The sequence below is a fragment of the Drosophila biarmipes genome, chromosome X, assembly GCF_025231255.1.
Source record: "Drosophila biarmipes strain raj3 chromosome X, RU_DBia_V1.1, whole genome shotgun sequence".
In the NCBI taxonomy this organism is placed as follows: Eukaryota; Metazoa; Arthropoda; class Insecta; order Diptera; family Drosophilidae; genus Drosophila; species Drosophila biarmipes.
Window position 1 is genome coordinate 5,343,342 of NC_066611.1, and position 23,009 is coordinate 5,366,350.

Consider the following 23,009-nt stretch of genomic DNA (forward strand, 5'->3'; position numbering starts at 1 on the left):
TTCCTATTTCTTTTATTTTGCATTTATTTTACAAATTGATAGTAATTTAAAACTATTAAATATACCTTCAATCAAACTATATTTTTTCTTTCCAAATAAATTTATTAAATATTTTAAAGCCTGTAAATAAGTCGATCAAGCGGTCAAACTAATTTGTTCTCTCCAAAAACACCCTTTAAACTACTTCACCATTCTACTATGCTGTAAAAACCAAGCCAAAAATGGAAATGAACCCCGAAATGGCCGAAAAAGGGGCTGTGAAGTAGGCGGAATGCCAGAGGGTGTTTAACTAGGGTTAGTGGTCGGTTTTTAGCAATGCATAAATTACGCACTGTAATTGAATTAAAATCAATTTTTGCATTCGTGCACACCGACTGCATTGGCCAGGGATCCGCTGCAGCTGCTCCGGATTTGGATCCGGGTCTCGGGTTTTGGGTTTCGGGTTCCTGGTCTCCGGGTCTCTGGGTCTCTGGGTTTCAGGCTCCTGGCCTTCGGTTTCCTGCCGTCCTGCTGTGTTTTCCCCCATTTTTGTGCATTTTCCGCACTTTTCGCCGGCGGTCCTGCCGGGAAATCGGTGGTGCGGTGGCTCGGTGAGGCGGCAATAACAAACAAGCAAACAACATCATCAATGGACTGGTCAGCCAATGGACTCATCCCCGGCGTGCACGCACTCGACCGGGGAACCACTGGCACCACTCCACCACCTGACCATGGAAGGGCACTCGCGGAAAGTGCGGTTAACTCAAATTAAGTACCAGGTTTAGCAATAGAAATATGAAAATACCCATATCCTAAACGATACTGATCTTATCCATCTACCTGTTTCAAGGTTAGTAAAATACATATATCAAAAGTTTATATAAAATACAATTTATATGATTGTATAACTTTTTAATAATTTTCGAAAACATATAAATATTATTTTAAAGTTTCTGCAAAAAATATTTTGTTTAATCTTATGAAAAACATGGTTAGATTCTTGGTAACTAAACAAAGAATATTACATTTTGGATATTTTTTTGTTTATATGATTATTTTTTGTATAATTTTTGTATTTTTTTATTTATTTTTTTGTCAATAAATTTGAATTATTTTGATTTATTTTTTTATTTTCTTTTTCTGTTATTATTTTTTTTAAAGGCTTAAGGTTAAATTCTAATTTACTCTTTTTTTCTTCAGTTGGTTAGCAAACTTTAGCAAGCTCTCTGGCAGCACTATTTTCTCCGAGTGCACCCATCGGGCGACCAGCATTCATTTTTCAGGCCAAACTTTGACAAATTGCTGCTGGCCAAGCTCAAAATCGGGCCAGCGGGAGGGCAGGGGATGGCTAACGAGGGGTGGCGAGGGACCGGGGGCTGCGCAGGGTGACCCCGAACATCATCACATCACTGCGGCTAATTATTACATTTTTACCTTGACCACGCCCCGTGGACATGGCGAGAGGGGCGGGGCGTGGGCGGTGCGGATGTAGGCACTTTGACAGCCGCTGATAAATCAATGTCAAATGGGTGTTTTTCGTTGGCCAGCGGAGACGGGAGATGGGCGATGGGCGGTGGGATTAGCCACGTTGACTAACGAATGACCGGGTATGAGTGCATTATGTATGCCGGAGTGGGCTAATTTGATTGAGACACACATAATTGTACAACTAAGGTGGGCAGCCCCGTGTCGGACGGAGCGGATGGAGTGTGTCGCGGATTACGAGGACCAAACACGAAATCCCCAATCCAAAACTTGTTCACAAAGGGATTCGCTGCAGTAGAGTCATTACGCGTAATCCTGCTTCCACTTTGATTTTGGATTGCTTTTCTAAGAAACTGATTGAAAAACCCTCCTTTATCTATATATAGTTCAATTTTATAGATACATTGATTAACTCAGCATCCTCCCAGTGCCATGTCAAAATTTGATACGATCCTAAATTAAACATTTATTTTTACTTTGCTTTAACGTTAACACTACTTGAGTTTCGTGTGTGTTTTTCCCCAAATACAGGAAGCCATAGACCGTTTCACACGCCGGCATGTTTAAGGACACCACAACGAGTTAACGTTTCCATAGATTTTCGCCCGGCTTTTCCAAGTCATTCGTTTTAAACAAATAAATTCCGAGCAGTTGAAAAGTGGTCTGAGCGACAGGCAGATAAAAATTCAAATATTCTACCCCATTCGGTGTACTTTCAAAGCAAAATTATTCGAGGTCAAGCACAGCAAACAGCAGTTAGTCCACAAAATTCGACCGTCGCATCTGAGGGGGCCTCAATAGCCGGAGCATTGGAAGTCAGCGTTTTTGGACCAGGGTTTGCTACTGGACATCCCTTAAGCCGTCCACCAAGGACCCAGGATGAAGCCCGACCAGCTCAACCGACTGATCAGAGTCAATACGCGAATGCAGCCCTGGTTTCTGCGCAACACCAGCGCGCTCTACGAAAGTGCCGTCAGGACGTATTACGAACGCGGCTACAGTTCTCGTAAGTTAGGATGTTCTCTGTGGGGACTTAAAGGGTTTTTCGGCATGAAACTATTGTAAAGGATTGTTAATTTTGTGGGTTTCCCTGGGATCATAAGTTTGCAAAGGACTATTAATGTTCTGATTAAAATATCTCTGTGAATTTTGTATAACCCTGCTCACCTTGTGACCCCGATCACCACTCCTCAGACAATCGCCACCCACGCCTGCGCACCGAAAATGTGGGCCCTTTGCGCAGGCTCAAGAGATCGGAGCCGGTGCCCAGTCCCGCCGACAGCTATCCGCGCACCCATGTCCGGCAGGCCGACAAGGTGGTCCACAGCAACTCCGGCCAGCTTCTGTACACGATGATGCAGGCGAGTCGTCCTCGCTCCATGTCCTTCTCGGCGGCTCGCGCCTACCCCCCGGCTTATGGCCAGGGCTCCGTGCGAAGGGCCGGCAGCTCGAGCTGCTCCAGCGGTAGCAGCAGTGGCTCCTCCCGCACTGAGCTGATGGTGGGATCGCTGAGGAAGAGCAAGGCCAGGAGGGAGCGGAAGAGGTCCATGCACAAGAGCAGGGAGTCCAGGGAGGAACCGCAACTGGGGGACATGGGGGGCATGTTCAGTGCCCGATCCATGAGCCTGCCTCCCCTGCCCACGGCACCTGGTTTGCGATCCGGGGCGATGATGCCGCCGAGCCGGCAACACCACATGGCGGTCATGGCCAAGTCGGCGCTGGCCACGCCCATGGGAATTCCACGCGGCGAGGCGGACTCCCTGATGCCGGTGGATGCAGCCCTCAAGCGGCGGATTTCGGTGCTGACTCAGCTGGAGGATAGCCGAGCCAGGACGGAACTGGGTCAGCAACTGAGCGCTGGAGCCCCAGGCACCGGAAACGGCAACGGGAACGGCAGCCACGTCACCGGAAGTGGCCGCCAACCGTCGGAGACGCGCCTCCGCTTTCAGACTTTGGGCGATCGCATCAAGCAGTTCGAGTACATCCAGTTCGCCGATGGACCCGTGGCCACTTATGCCTTCAATCGGAGTCAGAGGCGACCCATGGAGAGAAGCACGCCAAGGAGTCGCCTAGAGGACAGCACGGACACCACCACGCGCCGCCTGGAGGTGAGGCAACAGCCGCGCCAGCTCGGCTTCCACAACGTCCTGCACGCCAACTTTCGCCAGAGGAGCCAGAGTCTGGAGTCGGGAGCCGTCCAGCTGATGGAGTCCCTGGCACCCGTATCGCGACCAGAAACGCCTCTCGGTCCTCGGGGACTGGGGGGCAACACGCGGGGATCCAGCCTGGACAGCAGCTCGAGAACAAGTTTCAAGCCCAGCACTTTGAATGCCACTTGGGCGCAAATTCTGGAGAGGAATGCAGGTATGATATGAAAAATATATATTTTGAATGATTATTGGGGATCAGTAACTACCAAATGTCCAACTAATGTTTTCCTAGAAACTTTCGCAGACGATTTGGTCAATAGGTCGGAAGACAACTTCGGTTATTCAAGGAGCTCAGAGGAAACCTTGGGCGATTGGGATGCAGCTGCAGGAGAAGATCCATGCAAGTACCCCAGGTCAAGAAGATCAAATTTAACAATAGCTGAACAAAATGTGGTGGGAAACGCCAACGCTAAGGCAAAAGGAACGGTGAACAAATTACGCTCCATTGAGAAGCTAAAGGGATTGGAAACTTCAGGACCTACAACATATAATTCGGAGCACAGTAAAGCCAGCTCAGGCCCGTTTCCCCAAACACTTCCCGGCCCAGATGAGTCCAGTCGAGCCACCGTGGCACCAGTGCGTCGTCTGCAATTGCAGCAGAGAGGTCTTCAGACTGCGTCCAAGGAGGATGACCAGATGTCCGAGGACCTGCCTCTTAGCCATTTCCCGGCTAGAGTCAAGGACAAGGTCAATGACCAGGTCAAGGATAAGCCCAAGAAGAAGAAGTCGCTGGTGAGGCTGCAGAAAAACCTGGAGGACAAGCCACGGGTGACCAAGGTGATCAACAATCAGGTGAGCCGCTCCAGCCATCGGTCCTTCTTTCAGCCCCCCGAAGAGGCAGACCTTCCTGCTGGTCATCCTCCCAAACAGTCGCATCACGAGAAAAAGCCGGAAAAGAAGCAGGAGAAAAATCAGAAGCAGGAGGACAGGACCTCAGTTCCCCAGAGCAAAGGAGCCAATCAGCTGCTGGTAGCGAGTGCCTCGCAGGTAGTTATTCTCTTAAATCAGCCGCCCTTACTGTATTTCTCTAAAATATTTTATATATTCAATATCCTCGACAGGTTTCGGCCTACAAGCGTGCCTTCCGCACCCAGCAGCAGATGCTCAAGGCGGAGATCCTGCACCAGCAGGCGCAGCATCTGCAGCCATCCCAAAGAAATACCCCGACGGAGGAGCCAAAACAGGCGCCCAAGCTGCAGAGCCACCGAGGTTCGATGCCAAACACCAATCGATCCACCAATCGAGCTGTGGCCAGGCGCAGAGCAGCCAATTCGGGAGGAAAAGCTCCCACCTTGGATGAAGGAGTATCCAAAGCGGGGGCTGGAACTCGAGCCTTACCAACAGCCAAGCCAGAAGCAAAAGGATCGGAACTGAAACCAAAGGGATTTAAGGGTCTGTCGGTGAAGGCGGCAGGTAATCATAATAGGTGCTCATTGAAGACTATAAAAGAATACCCTAAAAAAACCTCAGAAAATCATACACATCGAACTCTCTTAAGGTTACATTATATGAAAAAGCACCTCTGTTCACTCCTAACAGCGACTCCCGCGACCGAGCACTTAACAGCGAAGCGGACTGCGCAAATGTCCGCTGCCAAAAAGGGAACGGCAACAAAAACAACGAAGAAGGGAGTGGCGACGGCAGGAGGAGAGGGCAGAGGGGATGGAGGTGGGGCAGCGGGACGCCGGGCTGGAGCGGAAGGAACAGGAACAACAAAGACACGACGGTCGGCGCTGACGCTGGCAGCGCAGCAGCAGCACTCGCGTAGCGGTAACTCGCTGCTCGGCTTTCGGCGCGAAACAGTGAACCGCGCAGCTGCAGCTCTGCTGCCGCGACGCGACGCAGACGAGCCGCTGTCGCAGTTGCAGTTGCAGTCGCAGTCGCAGTCGGCGTCGGCACAGCAGCGGCGGCAGTTTCATTTTCCCTATCCCCCGTGGCGTCCCAGCTACTGAGTGTTCACGGTGTAGCGTGCCATGCCCCGCATTTCACTACTACTGAGGTAATTTTCACGAAATAGAGCGCCAAGGAGGGAGAGAGATAAATCCAATGTAACGGTCAGCCCTATGGTACAATAAAGTCTGCAAAAAGGATTGTTAAAGCTGTATTTATATACCAGTTCAGGTAGTCAGGCGATCCTGACACTTGTTACAAGAATTATTCATTTTCCCAAAAAGTTACTGCACCAATCAAACATTTTAATCCATATTTAATTGTTGAAAATATGCTAAAATAGGGAGCAAACGAGAGAGCCAACTGCATGGGTTGAATAAACAAAAATGTGAAAAGTGGCCAGCGGAAAATGTTTTTGGAAATGTTGCGGAGTTCCACCGCAAGCCAATGCTAATTTCGACACACAACAACTCGCAGACACAGATATACGCAGTACGGCACCCACTTTCCCCATACCATTTTCCCGTATCAACAACACAGCATTAATTTTTCATGCAGATTTAACCGTTACATGACAGGACCAACAAACGTTGCCGCTGCTACAGTGGAACCCATTGTTTTGATAATTTTAAATATATTATTTTAAGGAACTGTATGATGGTATCAAATAAAGAGGATTTATGGTTTTAGAGGATGTCTTAAATCAAAATATATTTTGATATTTATTTTACATTTATATCAACTAATTTCTCAATTTTTGATTGTAAATGGAAAATTCAAGGCTTCCCTTACCACTTTGTTGGGAATTGGTTAATAGTAAGCTTACGTAGCTTGATTATCTATGGTAATATTATCATCTCCCTGAAGCGTTGACCACTGTACCCCTGCACATCAATGTCAAACGGCCAAGATAAGCGTCGACAACAACAATATAGAACCGACGGAAACGCAGGAGACCAAAGAAAAATCCAAGTGAAGGAATGGGAGAATATAGTAGCGACAGCGACAAGAAAGCGACGACGACTTTTGGGGGTGGGAGAATTTGAGGGGTTCCGAAAGATTGGAGGAGGGTTTTTGGCTTGTTGTCAGCCCTGCGAATTGTTGCCGCGTTGCTTGATAAATGATGATGCGTGCCACATGACTGGCCATATAAACGGACTCGACTCCGGACTCCGTTTCTTGGGAGACCCAGAAAAACAGAGCCGAAAAACAGAAGACACTGGCAGACAAATAGGCTCAGGCTGAGGCACCGGCACAAAGCAGTTCAGCATGTGAACCAGGCTAACTTGCTGACTGACTTGGCCGGCGAAAGATTGACAGTTGTACAATGGGTGCGCTGAAAAAGCCAATGAAATGCTGGTTGAATCACCAACCAATTGACTAGTGGGGAAAAAAGAAGACTAGTTACCGTAAAATCAAGTCTTAAATTAATCATTTTTTGAATCCCTATCTACTCGGAAAATCCTCCCTTACATTATATTTCCCTTAAAACGCCAATACTTATGTTAAAGTCTTGCAAGTACTTTGTTTTAATATAAAAAGTTATACAATATTGGTAATGATAAATGTAAAAATGTAATCATATGACAACTAAATCACAATCAAATAACTAAAATATTTCCCATGCTCCCCAACTTTTTAGCCTAATTGATGTCCTATATGGAAAGTTCGTACGCATTTCCACTACATTTATGTGGGCCATTCGCCAGGGACTTTTGTAAATTGGCTCGCCTGGCTGGCTTGACTCAAAACAAAAACCAATTTCCATTGGCATAAATAAATAAAAATCAAATTAAATTAATTCCAACACAAAGTGGCATATCCTGTTCGCTTTGTCTTTCCCTTTTTTTTTTGTATTTTGTTTGTTTTTCCCCTTTTTTTTGGCAACAAAGAGCAGCCAAGCAGCAACGTACATAAACGGCAATAAAATTAAATCAAATCAAATGAAATGCGCATATGTATGGCGTTTTATGAGCTGCGCACCGCCTTTCCGAACAGAAGACACCCGAAAAGGACACAGCAGCCAGGAGTTGAGTTGGTTAGGTTAGTTAGGAAAGGCGAAAGGATTAAAGCGGAAACCGCACAAAAAGGCAGCTTGGCCGGGGCTACCGCAACCTATCCCAATTTCAGCTGCTTTCGGGCGCGTTTTTGTTGCTTCATCTAGTGATACTCTATGAGGAGGAACCTTGGTTTCCGTAAAAATACAAAAATAGAAACTAACAAATTAAATATTCTAATAATATCAATATTGTGAAACATATTTTGTTAATTAAGGATGTACTATTACCTATCATATTAGCATATCATATATCATATATGTCACATCACATAGCAAATACTATATATAAACTGTCAGCTATGAATTTATCATAGCGAAAACTGATTGTTTACTCGAACTCACTGCTCATTTGCCATGCCTTTTTGTTGGTTTCTCAGTTTTGGCAATAAAATAAATCCACCGCAAAGCCGCTGCGGGTAGATTGCTCGGTTGACCCCAAAAGTAAGGTGGGGTAAACTTCGGAAACGGGGCAGCAGCTGTTCGGACGCCCAGAGTGGTGTATACACGACCATTTGGGGGAAGGGGTTCCCTGGAATTCCTTGAGCTGTCGGTGCATGGCTAATTCAGTTATTTCTGCTACTTTTCATCGTTAATGTGTCGGTCCTCATCGCAGGAGACCCATAGATATGTGCTCAGTTAGCGGATAGCATGGTAGCATTCCAGTACAAGGTCGCCTCGCGTCCGAGTGCCCATTTCCTGTGCAGATATTCTTCCACCTTCCAGAGACGCCGTGCCGTCCCCCAGCGCACACTGCCAAATAATCTCTAGAAATATATATAGTGTACCAAGAGAATTTCGATAGTAGTAAAAAATATATGTAATATAGGAAATCTAATTATAAATACCTTTTTTTATAATATTAGAATATAAATAATACGCTGCCAGTGATTTTAATTCAACTATTTCAGTTTCTTTATTTGCTTAACCCAAGAATAGAGTATTACAAATTTAGAAGAAATCTATAAGAACATAAATTTATTTTTTGATTCTTTCTCCCAGTATTATAATGATAAATAGCTCTATATAACAGATAAGGAAAGTTATTTAAGAGGAGTTATAGGTAGAGTTATGTTTCTCTATAGTAATTTCACCAGCTATGTATAACATACAATACAATAATTTAATTTTATTTAATATCTATCGGTTCTACCGATTCTATCGATGAGAAAATAATATCGATCATTTCCCGTCCCTAGAGTCACTTTTCCCAGATCCCTTTTCCCAGTGCACTATCTCCATAACAAATTGATTTGTTGAGTATTATAGCTACATCCTGAGTGTAAGACTTTATCGATCTCTGTTATATACCTTTTCTAATTTCCCGATGCCTGAGATACTTTCCCGGATTCCTTTTTCCAAGTGCACCTCCTCCCGCTTTCCGCTCCATCTCGCAGAGTTTCCTTCTCTCTCCGGTTTTGTGGTCATTTCAAATTTTCATTTCATTTGCCATAAAAAGGAAATTGGTTTCGTATGCCAGTTGACATGGCCCTTTACCACTGGCCGAGGGACTCGAAGGGGGCGTCTCCGCTGGATGTGTGTGGCAGTTAAGCACATAACTGCAGCAAACAACAAGCTGAAATACCTGACAAGGGATTGGAACTGGCACGGCCAACGGAAAACGGTTGGGGAGAACGGATGGCAGGGGGCCTTGTCCCAGGGAAAACTCAGGGAAACACTGGAGGAGCTGGTGGGAATGGGGAGAACTAGGAGCACAAAGCATAAATGCCAGGAGCTGGCGATCCGAGCTGTGTTTAAGCTGCTCCTTCAGCGCTGTGCGGGGGAATTTCTGTCACAGGTTCGACCAGGATGCAGGACGAAAAAGGATGCCGCACTGTTTGCTTTCGGGGGAGTTCGAGTCCCTAATTAATGAACTGCTTATGACACCGCTTGGTCACTCATTAATGAACTGCTCCAACCGAGTTGCTCCTCGGACGTGTTTACGATGGGGTCATGTCAGCACTTCCTTGGGGTGTAAAGTGCACAGTCATTTTGGTGTAGAAGATATGTCTTTGTTATTTGATAGGTTATGGCATCAGAGATCATGAAAGCACTCATATACGAATATGGAATATTGAAAATGTTCTCTACCTTTTTTTCTGTTTTTTGTAGTTTGTAGTTTTAGGAACAGCTTCTTCTTGATATAGGGAGCTAAAGACATTGCTATTTACTTATTATATGCTGGCAAGCTAGGAATCTAGATTTTAGATCAGAAAAATTCATATAAGAAGGAATTTTGTTTTACTTTTTTCAGTTTTATGTACATTTTTAGGAGCAGATTCTTCTTGATATAGGGAGTTAAGAAATTGATATTTATTTATTATGCTGGAAAAGTAATATTCTAGGTTAAAAATCAGAAAAAACCTGCATATAGGAAGGAATTTGGAAGATGTACCTTACTTTTTTTGTTTCTTTTAAATTCTTAAGAATTCTTCTTGATATAACGCTGGAGTCTTCTTGATAAAGGAAGAAGAAAAACATTTCAAAAAACTATTCTAAAAAACATTGTTACTATATATTTCAGCAATACAAGCCTTGCATTCTAAGCCCTTTAAAAATATCCATGGTTTTGTAAGCAAACCGAATTCCAGTATTATACCTTTGAAGTAATTTTCGCATTACTTTCCTTACAATGAAATCCCTTCTGCCTGCTTTGCCCCCTTTCATGCTTACAAAGTGCAACTAACTTGAAGAATTTAAATTAACTCTTTCTGGCCGCTCGGTTGTTTCCATTTGTTATTTTTTGCCCAAACAAATATTAAATTAACACTCACACACGCGCTTGCTGATTTGCCGCACAGAAATAGGGGCGGAAAAAGTGGAAAAGCGAAATACCAGAGCTGGCACAAATTTTAGAGTTAAATTCAGGTCAGGGTTGCCAGGCGCCCGCGACGACGACGACGATGATGATGCTGCTGGCAGGGATGATGATGACGGTGGCAATGATGCCAGAGCAGCCGCAGAAGCAGCAGCAACAACAATGTGGGCAGACACACACAGTGCCGCACACTCACACGCACGCGGAGAAAGTGGAAGAGAAAGCCCGAGAGAAAGGGAGAGCAATTTAGTTCAAAGGCACAAAAAGTGCAACCGAAAATATTCCGAGGAGGGGGGAAAACAAATAAAACCCAGAAAGAACAACAAAATTAAAAAATAATTAAATATGAATGCCGAACATTAAGCTTTTAGCTTGAATCTTTAATAATAAATGCCAGCCAGTGAACCGACCGACGGCAATTAAATATTTAAAATCTCTTAAATAAATCAGAGCCGCCCGCGAGGTAAAAAATGTATTTTAAAACAGAGCGGAACCAAGTTGACAGTTGGCAAAAAAGGGAAGGGCGCTTGCTTAAAATTCAGTCAGCTGCCAGAATTTTTAAGTAAAATATAATTTTTAATGGCCAAGATTTTAAAATTCTTTCATAAATTTATTTAATATGGGGGAAATATTGTTAAAATGAATCTAACATAAAATATATTCCAAAATCATGTGGAATAACTAGCAAAGGATCAATCTAAGCCCAAGCTTTGAGGTTCAGGTAATAATATCTGACAACGTAGTTATTATATATAAATATAAAATTATTTTGATATCTCACCAAACCATTTTTAAAATTTTTCTTTTCAAATTAATTACCGTAAACGCTTAAATCACACTGCTGTAAGTAATAAATACAGATTTTCCGCATTTATGATAATTGAATTGTTCCAACTTATGTGTGTACTTGTATCATTTATACATCCATGGAACCTCAAAGTCGTCGTGCTCAATCGAATCAGTAATTTGCATATTTTACAGGACTCTGTTTATTTTCTCCGATTGCCGCCATATCTCGTCGTCTCACATTTGTCTGATGTCTGTCAACCGCAGCCCTTATTCCTTGCGTGTTTGTGCATGCACGTTTTCCACAGAAACAAAATGTCAAAGTTACAATAGAACGAGTAAAAAGCGTATTTGCACTATATATTCGTGGATACTTTTTGATTACTGGCTCTAAACACACTTGTATTTTATAAGGTTTTCTTAAGAATTTAGTATAATACTTTTTTCCATGTTTTATATGTTTTATATTATTTTTGCCACATTTAGGGCGTACTTTTTGTTGCATTCTGCATTTTGCATACTTTCCCGCAAGTCGACTGGAACAGATTTACTGTCAATGGCCCAGAGCAATGCGAACCCAGCTCATATCTAAGCGCCTGCCACGCCCCGCCCCTGCCCTAGGGGGGCTGTTGGTTGTAGAAAGAGAGGGAAGAACCCTTCAAAGCTTTTTGGCTGCTGTTTGTTTGAAGTTTCTTTTTTCTGAGCGCCTTTTAAGTGGCAACTGCTTTGCACCTCGGCGGTTCACACGCACACCTGCCACGCCCCCTTAACCCCAAGCCCAACCGCCCCCGCCCCCCGCAGCCGACGCCCATTCATATTCATGTCTGACTGTCTGTGGTGCCATCTCGCTCTAGTCAAGTGTTTTGGCCTTGAGTCGGTGCTTTTTTTGCCAATTTCAGCTTTTTTCTCCTTTTTTGCACCTTGGCACACATGTTACACCTGAGAGAGGCCACAAAGCCGCGCACACACTGCGTATACGCAATTTATGTAATCAAAGCCATGGGGGCGCACGAAAATGCATAAAAATTAAAATAAATAAATAATGCTGGCGAAATTCTCGAAAGTTAAGGCAAAGGTAAGGTTGGTGAAGAATATTATCATATTTCCAGTTACAAAATCGAAATTGTTGGCTTTGTGAAGAGATGCCATAAAATAAGATGCGACTTTGAATCAACCTTAACTATGTATTTTTTCAAATGAACTAGAGCAAAATTGAGTGAGTATAGGTACGAGTCATAAATATAATAAATAAGGCGAGGTAAATTTATGAAACTCTCTCGTCGACCGGCATTTCGCAATTATTTGCAGGCCGAATGGCAAACAAATTTATATAAATTATGGCAGAGGGGCCGGAAGGGCCAACGATTTATGGCATCAAATTTAATTTTGCGGCTTTTTAATCAACAGAAATCAAATGCAGGGCAACATTGTGTTCAACTTATGATTTATAAAGCCCGCACGTCATTTTTTCGAGCCCCTATTTACATTTAACCCTGCGATCTTCAACTTGAGATATTTTAAAATTGTGCAAGGCATCCAAGGTATTTATTCTGCAATTAAAATATACATTTTTATTGTATAATCTAACAGTGATAGAAAATTAATATAAAAGGAGAATTAAATTTGAATTAATTTAAAACGTTTAATTGCACTAGAAATTAGGTATTGCAATTTATTTTTGTTAAAAAACTTGTTTTGTTTAATTCGAATTGATTGGGAAACGGAATTTAAATACATAACAAAATCTAAAATCTAAAATTTTTTTAACACTGAAAGAAAGTTCATAAAAATGGGACAGGCTTGAAAATGAATGGCATTTTCGGGGTTAATAAAACAGAAAGTAGAGTAAAGAAGCGCCTATATGTCGCGTGGGCAGACTGCGGGTTAACGTGCGTGTGGGGGCTCTGGAAAGCGCTGCTTCTGGGGTTAAGGGGTGTTTGCCCCGCTCTGGAGGAGGGGGTTAAAGGGGCCTGGGAAGCGGGTGCTGCGGTGGCGCCCAAATTGATGCATGTGCAGCAGCACGTTCCGGCAATGCCACTAAATCCCCTCTAGGACAACAGGCGACAGGCGAAAGCCACAGAAGGGGGCGTGGCGGCGGGCAGGGGCGGAGGGGAGCGGAGGAGAGGGGGTTTTATTTGAAAAAGCAGCATCGATATGTTATTTGCATGTGTCCAGGAGCAGGGGTTCTTCGGGAGGGGGCTTCGGGGCGGCACCCAAGCAAATCCCGTGGCAACTTTTTGCCACGCGAAAACTTTCTCGGGCAAGTTTATGCATGAATAAAGTGAAAAGCTGCAGGCAAACACATGCAGAGTGCGAAAATGTTCATTTGAAATAGCAGCGAAAAGGAGGGTTGCAATGTGATAAACCACTAAACTTAATAGTACAATTATGCTAAAATTAAAATTATAATTTAGCTGTTTTTGATTTTAACAGAGAACTTAGACTCGTATTATTCACCAGCTTTTTCTGTATCTATTAAAAATCAAAAAATGGGTTGTTATATGCTAAGCTACTTAAGTTAATAATACGAAAAATTGAAACTATAATTTAGGCTGTTTTATAGGGACAATACAAAATGGCATTTAATACTGATATATATATTAAGAATCAAAAATTGGGTTGTGATATGCTGAGATCCTAAATGTAATAAAAAAAATACAACAAATTATTATTTTTTATAGATATTAAAATAAAAAAGGTAAGGCTGATATTATTAAACAGCAATTTTTATATTTCCTTAAAAATAAAAAATGTCAATTATAATTTTAGCCATGAGTGTATTTTGGGGGTATTTAAATATTTGCTTAAATCCTGGTAGCCAACTTCACATATCAACTAATTACGCTTTTAACTACATTTTCGCCATTGTGCCAATTCAATATTATTTCTCTCAGTGCACGCAGAAACAGTTGCCACAGCGAAATAACAGAAAAAAGCCATTTCGTGTTCTGCTCACATGCGCATAATCCGGCGAAAAGTTGCATTTTATTTAGTGCAGGCAAGACATGACAACATATGTTGGCCTACTTCAAATTCGCATTAGGCAGCTTCAAGCCGCCGCAGACCGGAAGCCATTGCGTTTTTTACATTATCTCTAAAACAACGGAGAAGTGCTCTAAATTGCCTAATATTGGAGACTAAGATCGAAAATCGGAGTCAGAAAACAGTAAAAATATATAAGCATCTTCAAAAACCACTATATTGGGATAATAAATTATCATTCACATAAAACCAACGTTATTATTGCATAGAGAACAAACAACATATTGATTACAATTTCAACTTATTAATAATAATATTTACATAATAAATAGATATTTCTACACTCACTTCCTTCTCCTTTTCCCTTTTTCAAATTAATTAAATAAACTTATACCTAAATATATTCCAGATGCTTAGCAATATGATAATGATGTTTCCAACTACACCTTTTAATAGCTTATTAAATAAATATCTCAGTTTATCTTAGATGTTTAAGGATACGATAATGCTATTTCTTACATACTTTTCCTAAATATCTACATATACATATCTTATATTTTTAGAAGTATGAGGATCATATTTTATTTAATTTTATTTTATTGTTAAACTTATTCCAGTGCTACAAGACCAGTTTTATAAATTAGTGCACAAGGCACTCTAGCAATTAAATTCACAATTATTATAAGGTCTTCGAGAACACTGCGAACTGGTAGGGCTTTTAGCCCTTGGCAAAGGTCTTCGGTCAGTGGGTGCTCTTGGAGGGCCGCACGCCCATGTACGTTTGGATGTGCCGCTGCAGACAGGTCTTCCTGCGATAGCTATTCGAGCAGTGGGTGCACTTGAACGGCCTTTCCCCCGTATAGATGGTGAGGTGCTCCTTGCGATTCCGACGAAGGGCCTCTCCTCGGTGTGCACGTTGATGTGCTCCTAAAGCTGGTATCCTCCTGACCTGATCTGGTGCTTTCCGGGATTTACTTCTCCATATGCTCGCTTTTAACTTGGGAATCCATTCCGAAACTGGTGACTCCTCTCGAACTTTCTTATGGTAACAAAGGCGCTGTTGTCCTCTCCTAGGCGGGGTTCACATATGACTTCGGGCAGGGAGTCTCCCCTAGAAACTGGACATCTTATGCAGTGGGATATCATATTAATATCCAAGTAGTCGGGATCGTCATCGGTTCAGCTTGGCCCTGAAATGAAGAGAAAGGAACTATAGTTTCCAATGGGTTGTCATATGATTTACTTACATTTTCCCATTGCTATTAAAGTAAACCACTTTAAGGTCCTTCACCTGCTCAGGATTTGCTCCGGCGTCTGGAAGAGGATCCCCTGGACTGGGGGCACAACGTTGGGGGAAGAGCATGCCATGATAGGATGGGACAGGACGGCCCCTATAGGATAGGCTATGATATATGGATTGTGCTGAGCTCCAACTTCTCAAAATGGACAACCTAACATCAAAACAAGATTTGTTTTTTGTTTACATCTGTGTTGCTCAAATCACCCTGTTAAGCCCTTTCGAGGTGTCTGTCCTTACTAACATGCAATACTGAAAACGGTCACACTGCTACCTTAGCAAAGACCAACCCCTGCCATTTTAGCAGGACCGTTTGGGAGATTTCATTCGGTATATACCAAAATAATACTTTTAAAATACCAGGAAAATGCCATACTAATTCTCCCGCTGGGTTAGCAAGTACACCCACCTTTACTTTCAGTGTGACCCTCTCCGAATGCCCTCGGTATTTTTGCTAGTGCCGGACGGCATAATTTATCGATAACCTCGCGTCGGATCGGCGTCGCGTTGAATATTTTCGCGAAAAATTGTCGGAAAATTGAGGAAAATATGCAATTTCCCCGTGCCAAGCAGTGAGGGCCAGCGCAGAGCAGTGAAAACCAGCACAGACAACCGGGCTGCCACCGCATAGCCGGCGTTTCGAGCGTGCAAGCCGCAAACAAATCGAGAGAAAAAACCTCTTTCCCCTTTTACCGCTGTGGGTGTGTGTGTGTGTGTGTGTGTCTGCGCGTGAGTGTGTGTGTCGTGCGTCCCGTGTGTGAGTACGAGCGAGCGCGCGTGTGTATGTGAGGAAAACGCCGCACACTGCGAAAATTTTCCTTTCCCAACGGTCGAGAATAACCGCTAAAATTGTGGAAAAACAGGAGAAAACCCCGAAGCGGAAGAAGAAGACTGCAGCCAGTAAAATGTCTGCAGTTTACTCGCCGCAACCGCCGCAGCAGCAGCCGCAACAGCAGCAGCAACTGCAGCAGCAGCCTCCCCCGCCACAGCAACAGCAGCAACAGCAGCAGCAGCAGCAACAACAATTGCAACAGCCGCCACCCAACTCCGCGCCCAATCAACAGCCACCCGGCTCCGGAGTTGGCCCCGGCGGAGGCGGCGGCGTAGGCGGGGTCGGAATGGGCGGACCCGGCGGTGGCGGCGTCGGTGTCCTGCCCATGAGCATGCAGCAGCAGCAGCAGCAACGACCGCCCATGGGCGTGCCCGGCTCACCGGGCAGCATCATCTCCGGCGGCGGCCTCATGGTCACCCCACCGTCCACACCACGCGGCGGTCAGTCCAACCTGCAGGGCATCGGCGGCGGAGGAGTCGGCGGCGGTGGCGGTGTCGGTGTCGGTGGCCTGCAGCCGCAAGTCAACTCCGCCCAGATCCAGAAGATGCTCGACGAGAACTGCGGCCTCATCCAGACGATCCAGGACTTCCAGAGCATGGGCAAGGCGCAGGAGTGCATGTCCTACCACGTCGCCCTGCACCGCAACCTGGTCTACCTCGCCCAGCTGGCCGATCCCGCCATGAACATCTCCCAGATACTGCCGGTGGGTGAAGCTATAACCCATAATACTGTGCCCATTTCATCATTTACCTAAATAATGTTTCCTTCTTCCTCTTCAGCCACCGCACATCCTCCAGACGCAGGCCATGCAGCAGGGTGGCCAGCAGACGCCGCCCACTGGACCGCACGGCATGTTGGGTGGCCCACCGCAGCAGCAGCAGCCGGGCCAGGGACCAGTGCCGGGACAACCGGGCCAGGGTCCGCCGCAGATGGGCATGCAGCAGCACGGCGGCGATCCCCAGGGACCTCCTGTCCAGATGCAGCCCTACGGCGCCCAGCAGCAACAGCAGCCGCAGCCGCATCCCGGCCTGCCGCCTGGCGCCCAACAGCAATCTCAGCAACAACAGCAGCAGCAGCAACAACAGCAGGCAGCAGCGGCGGCGGCAGCAGCAGCTGCGGCAGCGGCCGCCGCAGCCGGCCAACAGCAGGGCCCGCAGGTCAGCCAGGCGGGGCCGCAGTCCCAGCAGCAGCAGCACCCCATCTACCGCAATGCCCAGGGCCAGGGCCAACCGGGAGCCGGCCAGGGACCAGGTCAGGGTCAGGGCCCGGGGCAGTCCGTCATCAACCCGAATGCAGCGCCCAGTAAGTGTAATGTAGCGGAGTCCAGATGTATTGGTTATCCCAGTTTGGTAGATGTAGTTCTTGAAAGCTTGCTTTGTTTCCAATATCCCTGAGGATGTTCCCCCGATCTCTCTAATTTCCACCTTCCTCCGCCTTGCAGATCAACAGCGTCCCAACAATGGGCCCTTGCCCGGACCCCAGAATCCCCAACAGCAGCAGCCGCAGCCCGGTGGCCAACAGCCGCCAAACCAGCAGCAGCAGGGCGGTCCCGGCGGCCCAGGACCACAGCCCGGAGCCGGAGGACCCGGTGTGCCGCCGCCACAGGGTCCGTACCGCGTCACCTATCAGCAGCAACAGCAGCAGCACGGCCACTATCCCGGCTATCCGCCGCAGCCGCAGACGCAGTACCAGCCGCAGGGCGCATATCCCTACGGACCGCCAACCCAGGGCTACGGTCCACCACCACCAGGGCCACCGAATGCAGCCCAAGGTGGCTACCATCACGGTCCAGCAGGCGCGGCGACGGGAGCCAGTGGACATGGTTATCAGCCGAATGCCGGCGCCGGGCAAGGACCACCGCCGGGCGCATATCCTCCGCCTCCGGGCAGCCAGCAGGTTCCTCCGGTGCCGGGTCAGCAACAACCGCCGCCGGGACCACCGCCACCCGGTCAACCGCCGACCGGTGGACAGCAGCCGCCACCGGGTCCGCCACAGAGTCAATACGGTCCGCCGCCGCCGCAGAATTCCGCCGGAGGACCGCCCCCTATGGGCTATGCGGGCTATCCCCCAAATCCCGGACAGTATGGTCAGGCGGGAGCGGGAGGAGGGCCACCACCGAGTGGCTATTGGCCACCGCCGCCGCCCACGAGCAGCGGTCAGAGTCCCTACCAGGCCTATCAGCAGCAGCAGGCGGCCGGTGGAGGAGGAGCGGGGGCTCCGCCGGGCAGTAGCTACCCGGGCGGACCACCGACTAGCGGAGCAGCGCCGCCGCCACCGCCGGGAGGAGCGTACAGCACCACGGCGCCGAGTCAGACGCCACCGCCCCAAGGAGGCGCTGGAGCAGGCGGGGGCAACGCCAATCCCAATGGACCCAACGCACAGCAATCGACGCCGCCGCCGCAGGGAGGAGCTGGCGGTGGAGCAGGACCCAGTGGACCCGGTGGCGCTGGCCAGCAATATGCAGGGCCACCGCAGCAGCAGCAGCAACAACAACAGCCGCCGGGCGTGGTGGTTTCTGGTGTGGCGCCGCTGCCCACGCAGGTGCAGCCCACATACTCGACGCCGGGCAACTACAATCAACAACCCGGCGCCCCGCCGCCGCCCAATCAGCAGCAGCAGCAGCAACAACAGCAGCAGCAACAGGCGCCGCCATCGGCCGGAGGATCGGCAGGCGGCGGAGGAGCACCGAATGCCCAGGGCCAGGGCAGCCAGCAACCGCCGCCGAACGGAGCCACACCGCCGATGCCGCCGAATCAATACCAACCGGCGCCGGGAGCCCCACAAGGTCCGTACGGAGGACCTCCACCACCACAGGCCTACGGACCACCGCCGCCGGGGAGCGCATATCCCGGACACGCGTACCATCAGCCGCCCCAGGCCGGTGGCTATCCACAATATCCGCCCACGCAGGGCTACCAGGGCTACAGGCCCGCCGGGGCACAGATGCCGCCGCCAGGAGCACCACAAGGGCCACCACCCACCGGCGCATACGGTTACTACAGCCAGCAACCGCCTCAATGAGGAAGGGACAGCCTATTACCGCCGCTGCCACCTGGCTGTCTCCACAACAAGTAATTCTCGACTGGGACTCGCTGGTTGAAGCTGGAGAGGATTCACAGGCTGACCGCCAGCAGATGCCTTGCAAGACGAGGAAACCCGGAGAGAACTGGACCAGTTGGAGGAGGTTGTGCAGCGGGAGTAATAGCTCAACACGATGAGGAGGAAGGGGAGTGGGAGTAGGAGTAGGAGGAGCGGGAAACGAGCAGACGAAGAAGATTGAGATAAACTAGGCATATGATTAAGCATTGTATCAGAAGTGGAGCAGCAGGAGGACTACGATTAGAGCTAGGAGTAGCCGCAACAGATGATGATGTAGACGTAGGTTACGAATAGGCGAAAGAGAGGAGTAAGCATAAGACTAAAGGAGGAAGAGCGCAGAGAATCGAGGTGAACAATTCAGGATTCCCAATCAAAAGCGGCACTTCCATCGAATTTCGACGGAGTTGATACCTATCGAAAGCAAGCTGATTGAGTAGTTTCGGTGATACAAAGCGGAGGAATAAGACACACTCGACCACGTAGCACAAAGCAAGGAAGCAAGGAAGCCAGCCGAAACAGTAGGTCTAGATTCTAGAGCAAGAAGAACACGAAGTGTGGTCCGTCGGCAGAGAGCGACTTAGATTAAGCAAGCAGATTTAGATGCGCAAGCGAACAAGAACAGTGTCCTAGGCCCAAAAACCAGACAAATGGGTGGGTCGATTCCTTGGGATGGCAGAGCAACCAGTTCCGGGAACGGTGTCGGTTCCCCGTATTCCAAAGCGCTGAAAGCGAATCCGAAACCATGAGTGTGTGTTTTGACCCACCATTTGGACACGTGTAGTCCCCAGAGAACTTGAACACTGCAAGGGCCTTCATAGAACTGCCCAAGATTCCATTACTTGTAATGCTCCACAGACCGCGCCGCCTTCTCCGGGAATTGGCAGACTGCTCCAGTCCCCAGCAACCGACCCATCCCACTATATATAAGGTCTGTCTCCCAAGCAGGTTCCGCTCCTCTTTAAAACGATTATGCTAAACGATTTATACATATATACACAATACACTTAAGATTCATGACGAAGAAGCCACAGAATAGTGCATGTTTTAATATAATACCCGCTACCTATTTAAACTATTTTTTTGTGCCCCTGTAGATGTCTGTTTTTAGAGCTCTTGCATTTTTTGTGTAGCAATTTAACATTAACCATCCTTGGTCCCCGTTTTCTTCCAATAGTTTTGGCATTGAAAGATTGTAATTTGTAAAATCACATATTTATACGCTAAGCTTACATTTACTATTTAAAGTAAAACTAAAACTATGAATAGCAGGAGGATGTCATGAATAAACACCTAAAGTAATGCTAAAACGAGAATATTCTAAGGAAACGAGGAGATCCAATGGAAAGTTGTAAATCACTGGACATTCAGCCAAAAGTGAGCGTTCTCTGAGGGAGATTCTTGGATATTACCATTAGCTCGGAACTATCTGAAATGTAACTGAAGCCCCTAAGTGTAAGTGCTGTTATCGACAATTATTACAATTCTTTGCTCGCACTTTAGATTCCCAAATTGATATATAAATTATTTATTAAATAAAGAAATTAACGTTAGTTGAAATGTAGCCCTAAGAGGGGGAAATTGACTTGGCGCCGCGCTGGCAGTGCAAAATTCACTGGATACTTCCGGAGTTCCACTAGGCATAGTCTTTCTCGCTCCGCTCGGAGCCCGGCTATTTCTGCGCCGCTCTAATCCGATCTGATATAATCCGATTCGAAATACCGATGCTTCAGGATCCACATCGAGACACCACTTAGGCATATGTATATCAATAGCATTTAGAAATTTATATTTTCGAAATGCAAATAAAAACGAAATCGACGAGAGTTACAAAAACCACCGCCGTCTTTTATTTAAATGCCGCTCGTTTATTCGTATTTACACACCCATGGATGGATAGTATAATCGTCGAGTCAAAAATTGCACTTTCCTGGGCTTAGGGCTAGCTATGAAGTATTTACACATTGCTGGGTAGCAATGAGGCCGACAGCGCTGTGGGACAGGCTTGGAGTGGAAGAGAGCTGGTCACCGTGTTCATGGGGCTCTTGATCACCTGGAATAGTTCCCGGCTTATGTACAATATCTGCTCAAGGGTCACGACAAGGGGAAGCTGATAAATAAATTCGATTTGTGGAAAGAAGGTAGTATCTACTAAAACTAAACTTTGATTATATGTGCAGGGAAATCATATTGTTCGTGATCTAGAGTGCTGCTTAAGATAACTAAAAACTCCCTAGTTCTACACAGTCCGAGGTAAAGCTCAAGCCCACATCTTTGTACAGAAGAAATCTCAACGCGGAGGACCCGTGGTCAGCTCCGGATCGCGCCCTGGGGCGCCACATTGCGCTGCGACTCGTGGGCCTCGGTGAGGCCGTAGCAGTGCTTGGCCGCCGCATCGCGGTACTTGTTCTCGTGCTCCACGGAGTGCGAGTTGGTGCGGCACTTGACCAGGCACAACTCGAAGTGATCGGCGACGCTGGCGAAGATGTACTTGGGCGTGTTGGGCGCCCGCAGGACGCGCTCCAGCAGCGGCTGCTGGCCGGGGTGCAGGCAGCAGGAGACGCAGTACTCGTAGACGCCGCAGCAGTGGGTGCTGGTGTTGCAGGTGCGGCAGCTGTAGTACCCGATGCCGGGCAGTTCCAGGTTGCAGCAGCCGCTGGCTAGCACCTCCTGGCGCCGGCACACGAAGCCGCGCTCGTCGGCCAGCAGCCGGCGGCCCTGGACGGAGTTGCGGCACCGGGCCTCCGGATCGCCGCGCGTGCGGTTGAGCTGCTCCTCGGGCGCAAGGAGCTGCTGCGTCCAGAGCAGCGGGCGTGTGCGCTGCACCACATACTCGTCGTTGTGCAGGCCGGCGAACGAGTTCTGCGGGGTCAAAGGGCATGAGTGGCGTTAAGAGCACGAGGAGCACCCGTACTACTCACCCGATCCACGAGGTGTCCGAATCCGTAGACCAGCAGCAGCAGCGCCAGCACGATGTACACAATACGGCGTCGCAGCAGGCGGGTCAGGGCAGCTGGCCACATCCTGGCCACTACCTAGCGCTCCATCACAGCCACCGCTGGCCGGGATCCTTCCGAGAAGCGGGCATGGCGCTGGATGCGGTTCCTTGGGGAAAGTGCGCCTGGAGCATTGGATGCAGCTACTCCTGGGGTGGCTCCTCTTCCTCTCCCTCGATCCCAGTGGTCTACAGGTCCGAGTAAGTGGGCAGTTATCTCCCGAAAGTGGTTTTGTGGAAATTGATTGGATTTTCCTTTCAGATAATCGAATTTCCCTTTTTTATGAGGAGTGCTTCTCAGGGAACTTCCCCTTTGGTGTCCAATGGAACAGCTGACTGGCCGCCTATTACTGAATATTTTAAATCAAATATTTAGTCGTTTATCCATCTATTGGGAAGCAATTTAAGAAATTAAATCGAGTTATAAGCAATTTAAGTCTTAAAAACAAATTGTCTAATATTTTGTAAATTTCAGTCAGCTGTTTTAGAGCCAGTGTTGCGTAGACAGGAAAATCGATTACGTACTATCGAACATGTGATCGTTTTCAAATTGGAACATTTCTATCAATTAATTAAATTGCGT

At 47.2% G+C, this 23,009-nt stretch overlaps 3 protein-coding genes across 3 annotated transcripts; 2 read left to right on the forward strand and 1 right to left on the reverse strand.

Moving 5' to 3' along the window:
* Nucleotides 1-1,902: 1,902 nt before the first annotated feature.
* Nucleotides 1,903-5,764, forward strand: LOC108033003 (uncharacterized). Its single transcript, XM_017107128.3, has 5 exons — nucleotides 1,903-2,470; nucleotides 2,659-3,828; nucleotides 3,907-4,661; nucleotides 4,736-5,087; nucleotides 5,214-5,764. Exons 1-5 carry the CDS (start codon nucleotides 2,344-2,346, stop codon nucleotides 5,624-5,626), a joined length of 2,817 nt encoding a protein of 938 aa, XP_016962617.1. The 5' UTR covers nucleotides 1,903-2,343; the 3' UTR covers nucleotides 5,627-5,764.
* Nucleotides 5,765-15,967: 10,203 nt separating this feature from the next.
* LOC108033133 (basic proline-rich protein) lies at nucleotides 15,968-21,270 on the forward strand. The gene is made up of 3 exons (XM_017107356.3): nucleotides 15,968-17,038; nucleotides 17,115-17,637; nucleotides 17,777-21,270. The coding sequence occupies exons 1-3, from the start codon at nucleotides 16,409-16,411 to the stop codon at nucleotides 19,354-19,356; spliced, it is 2,733 nt and encodes a 910-aa protein (XP_016962845.3). The 5' UTR covers nucleotides 15,968-16,408; the 3' UTR covers nucleotides 19,357-21,270.
* On the reverse strand, nucleotides 21,259-22,920 carry LOC108033135 (SREBP regulating gene protein). The gene is made up of 2 exons (XM_017107357.2): nucleotides 22,353-22,920; nucleotides 21,259-22,293 (listed from the first exon to the last, which is right to left on the reverse strand). The coding sequence occupies exons 1-2, from the start codon at nucleotides 22,452-22,454 to the stop codon at nucleotides 21,742-21,744; spliced, it is 654 nt and encodes a 217-aa protein (XP_016962846.1). The 5' UTR covers nucleotides 22,455-22,920; the 3' UTR covers nucleotides 21,259-21,741.
* Between the last annotated feature and the right edge of the window lie 89 nt (nucleotides 22,921-23,009).

What these genes read in the sequence shown, in the direction of transcription:
- LOC108033133 (XM_017107356.3), top strand. Translation starts at nt 16,409, where the DNA reads ATGTCTGCAGTTTACTCGCCGCAACCGCCGCAGCAGCAGCCGCAACAG. An exon ending in ACATCTCCCAGATACTGCCG is followed by an intron (nt 17,039 to 17,114) that starts GTGGGTGAAGCT and finishes CTTCCTCTTCAG; the next exon opens with CCACCGCACATCCTCCAGAC. An exon ending in CAACCCGAATGCAGCGCCCA is followed by an intron (nt 17,638 to 17,776) that starts GTAAGTGTAATG and finishes TCCGCCTTGCAG; the next exon opens with ATCAACAGCGTCCCAACAAT.
- LOC108033003 (XM_017107128.3), top strand. Translation starts at nt 2,344, where the DNA reads ATGAAGCCCGACCAGCTCAACCGACTGATCAGAGTCAATACGCGAATG. An exon ending in CGAACGCGGCTACAGTTCTC is followed by an intron (nt 2,471 to 2,658) that starts GTAAGTTAGGAT and finishes ACCACTCCTCAG; the next exon opens with ACAATCGCCACCCACGCCTG. An exon ending in TGGTAGCGAGTGCCTCGCAG is followed by an intron (nt 4,662 to 4,735) that starts GTAGTTATTCTC and finishes TATCCTCGACAG; the next exon opens with GTTTCGGCCTACAAGCGTGC.
- LOC108033135 (XM_017107357.2), bottom strand. Translation starts at nt 22,454, where the DNA reads ATGTGGCCAGCTGCCCTGACCCGCCTGCTGCGACGCCGTATTGTGTAC. An exon ending in TCGGACACCTCGTGGATCGG is followed by an intron (nt 22,294 to 22,352) that starts GTGAGTAGTACG and finishes TTGACCCCGCAG; the next exon opens with AACTCGTTCGCCGGCCTGCA.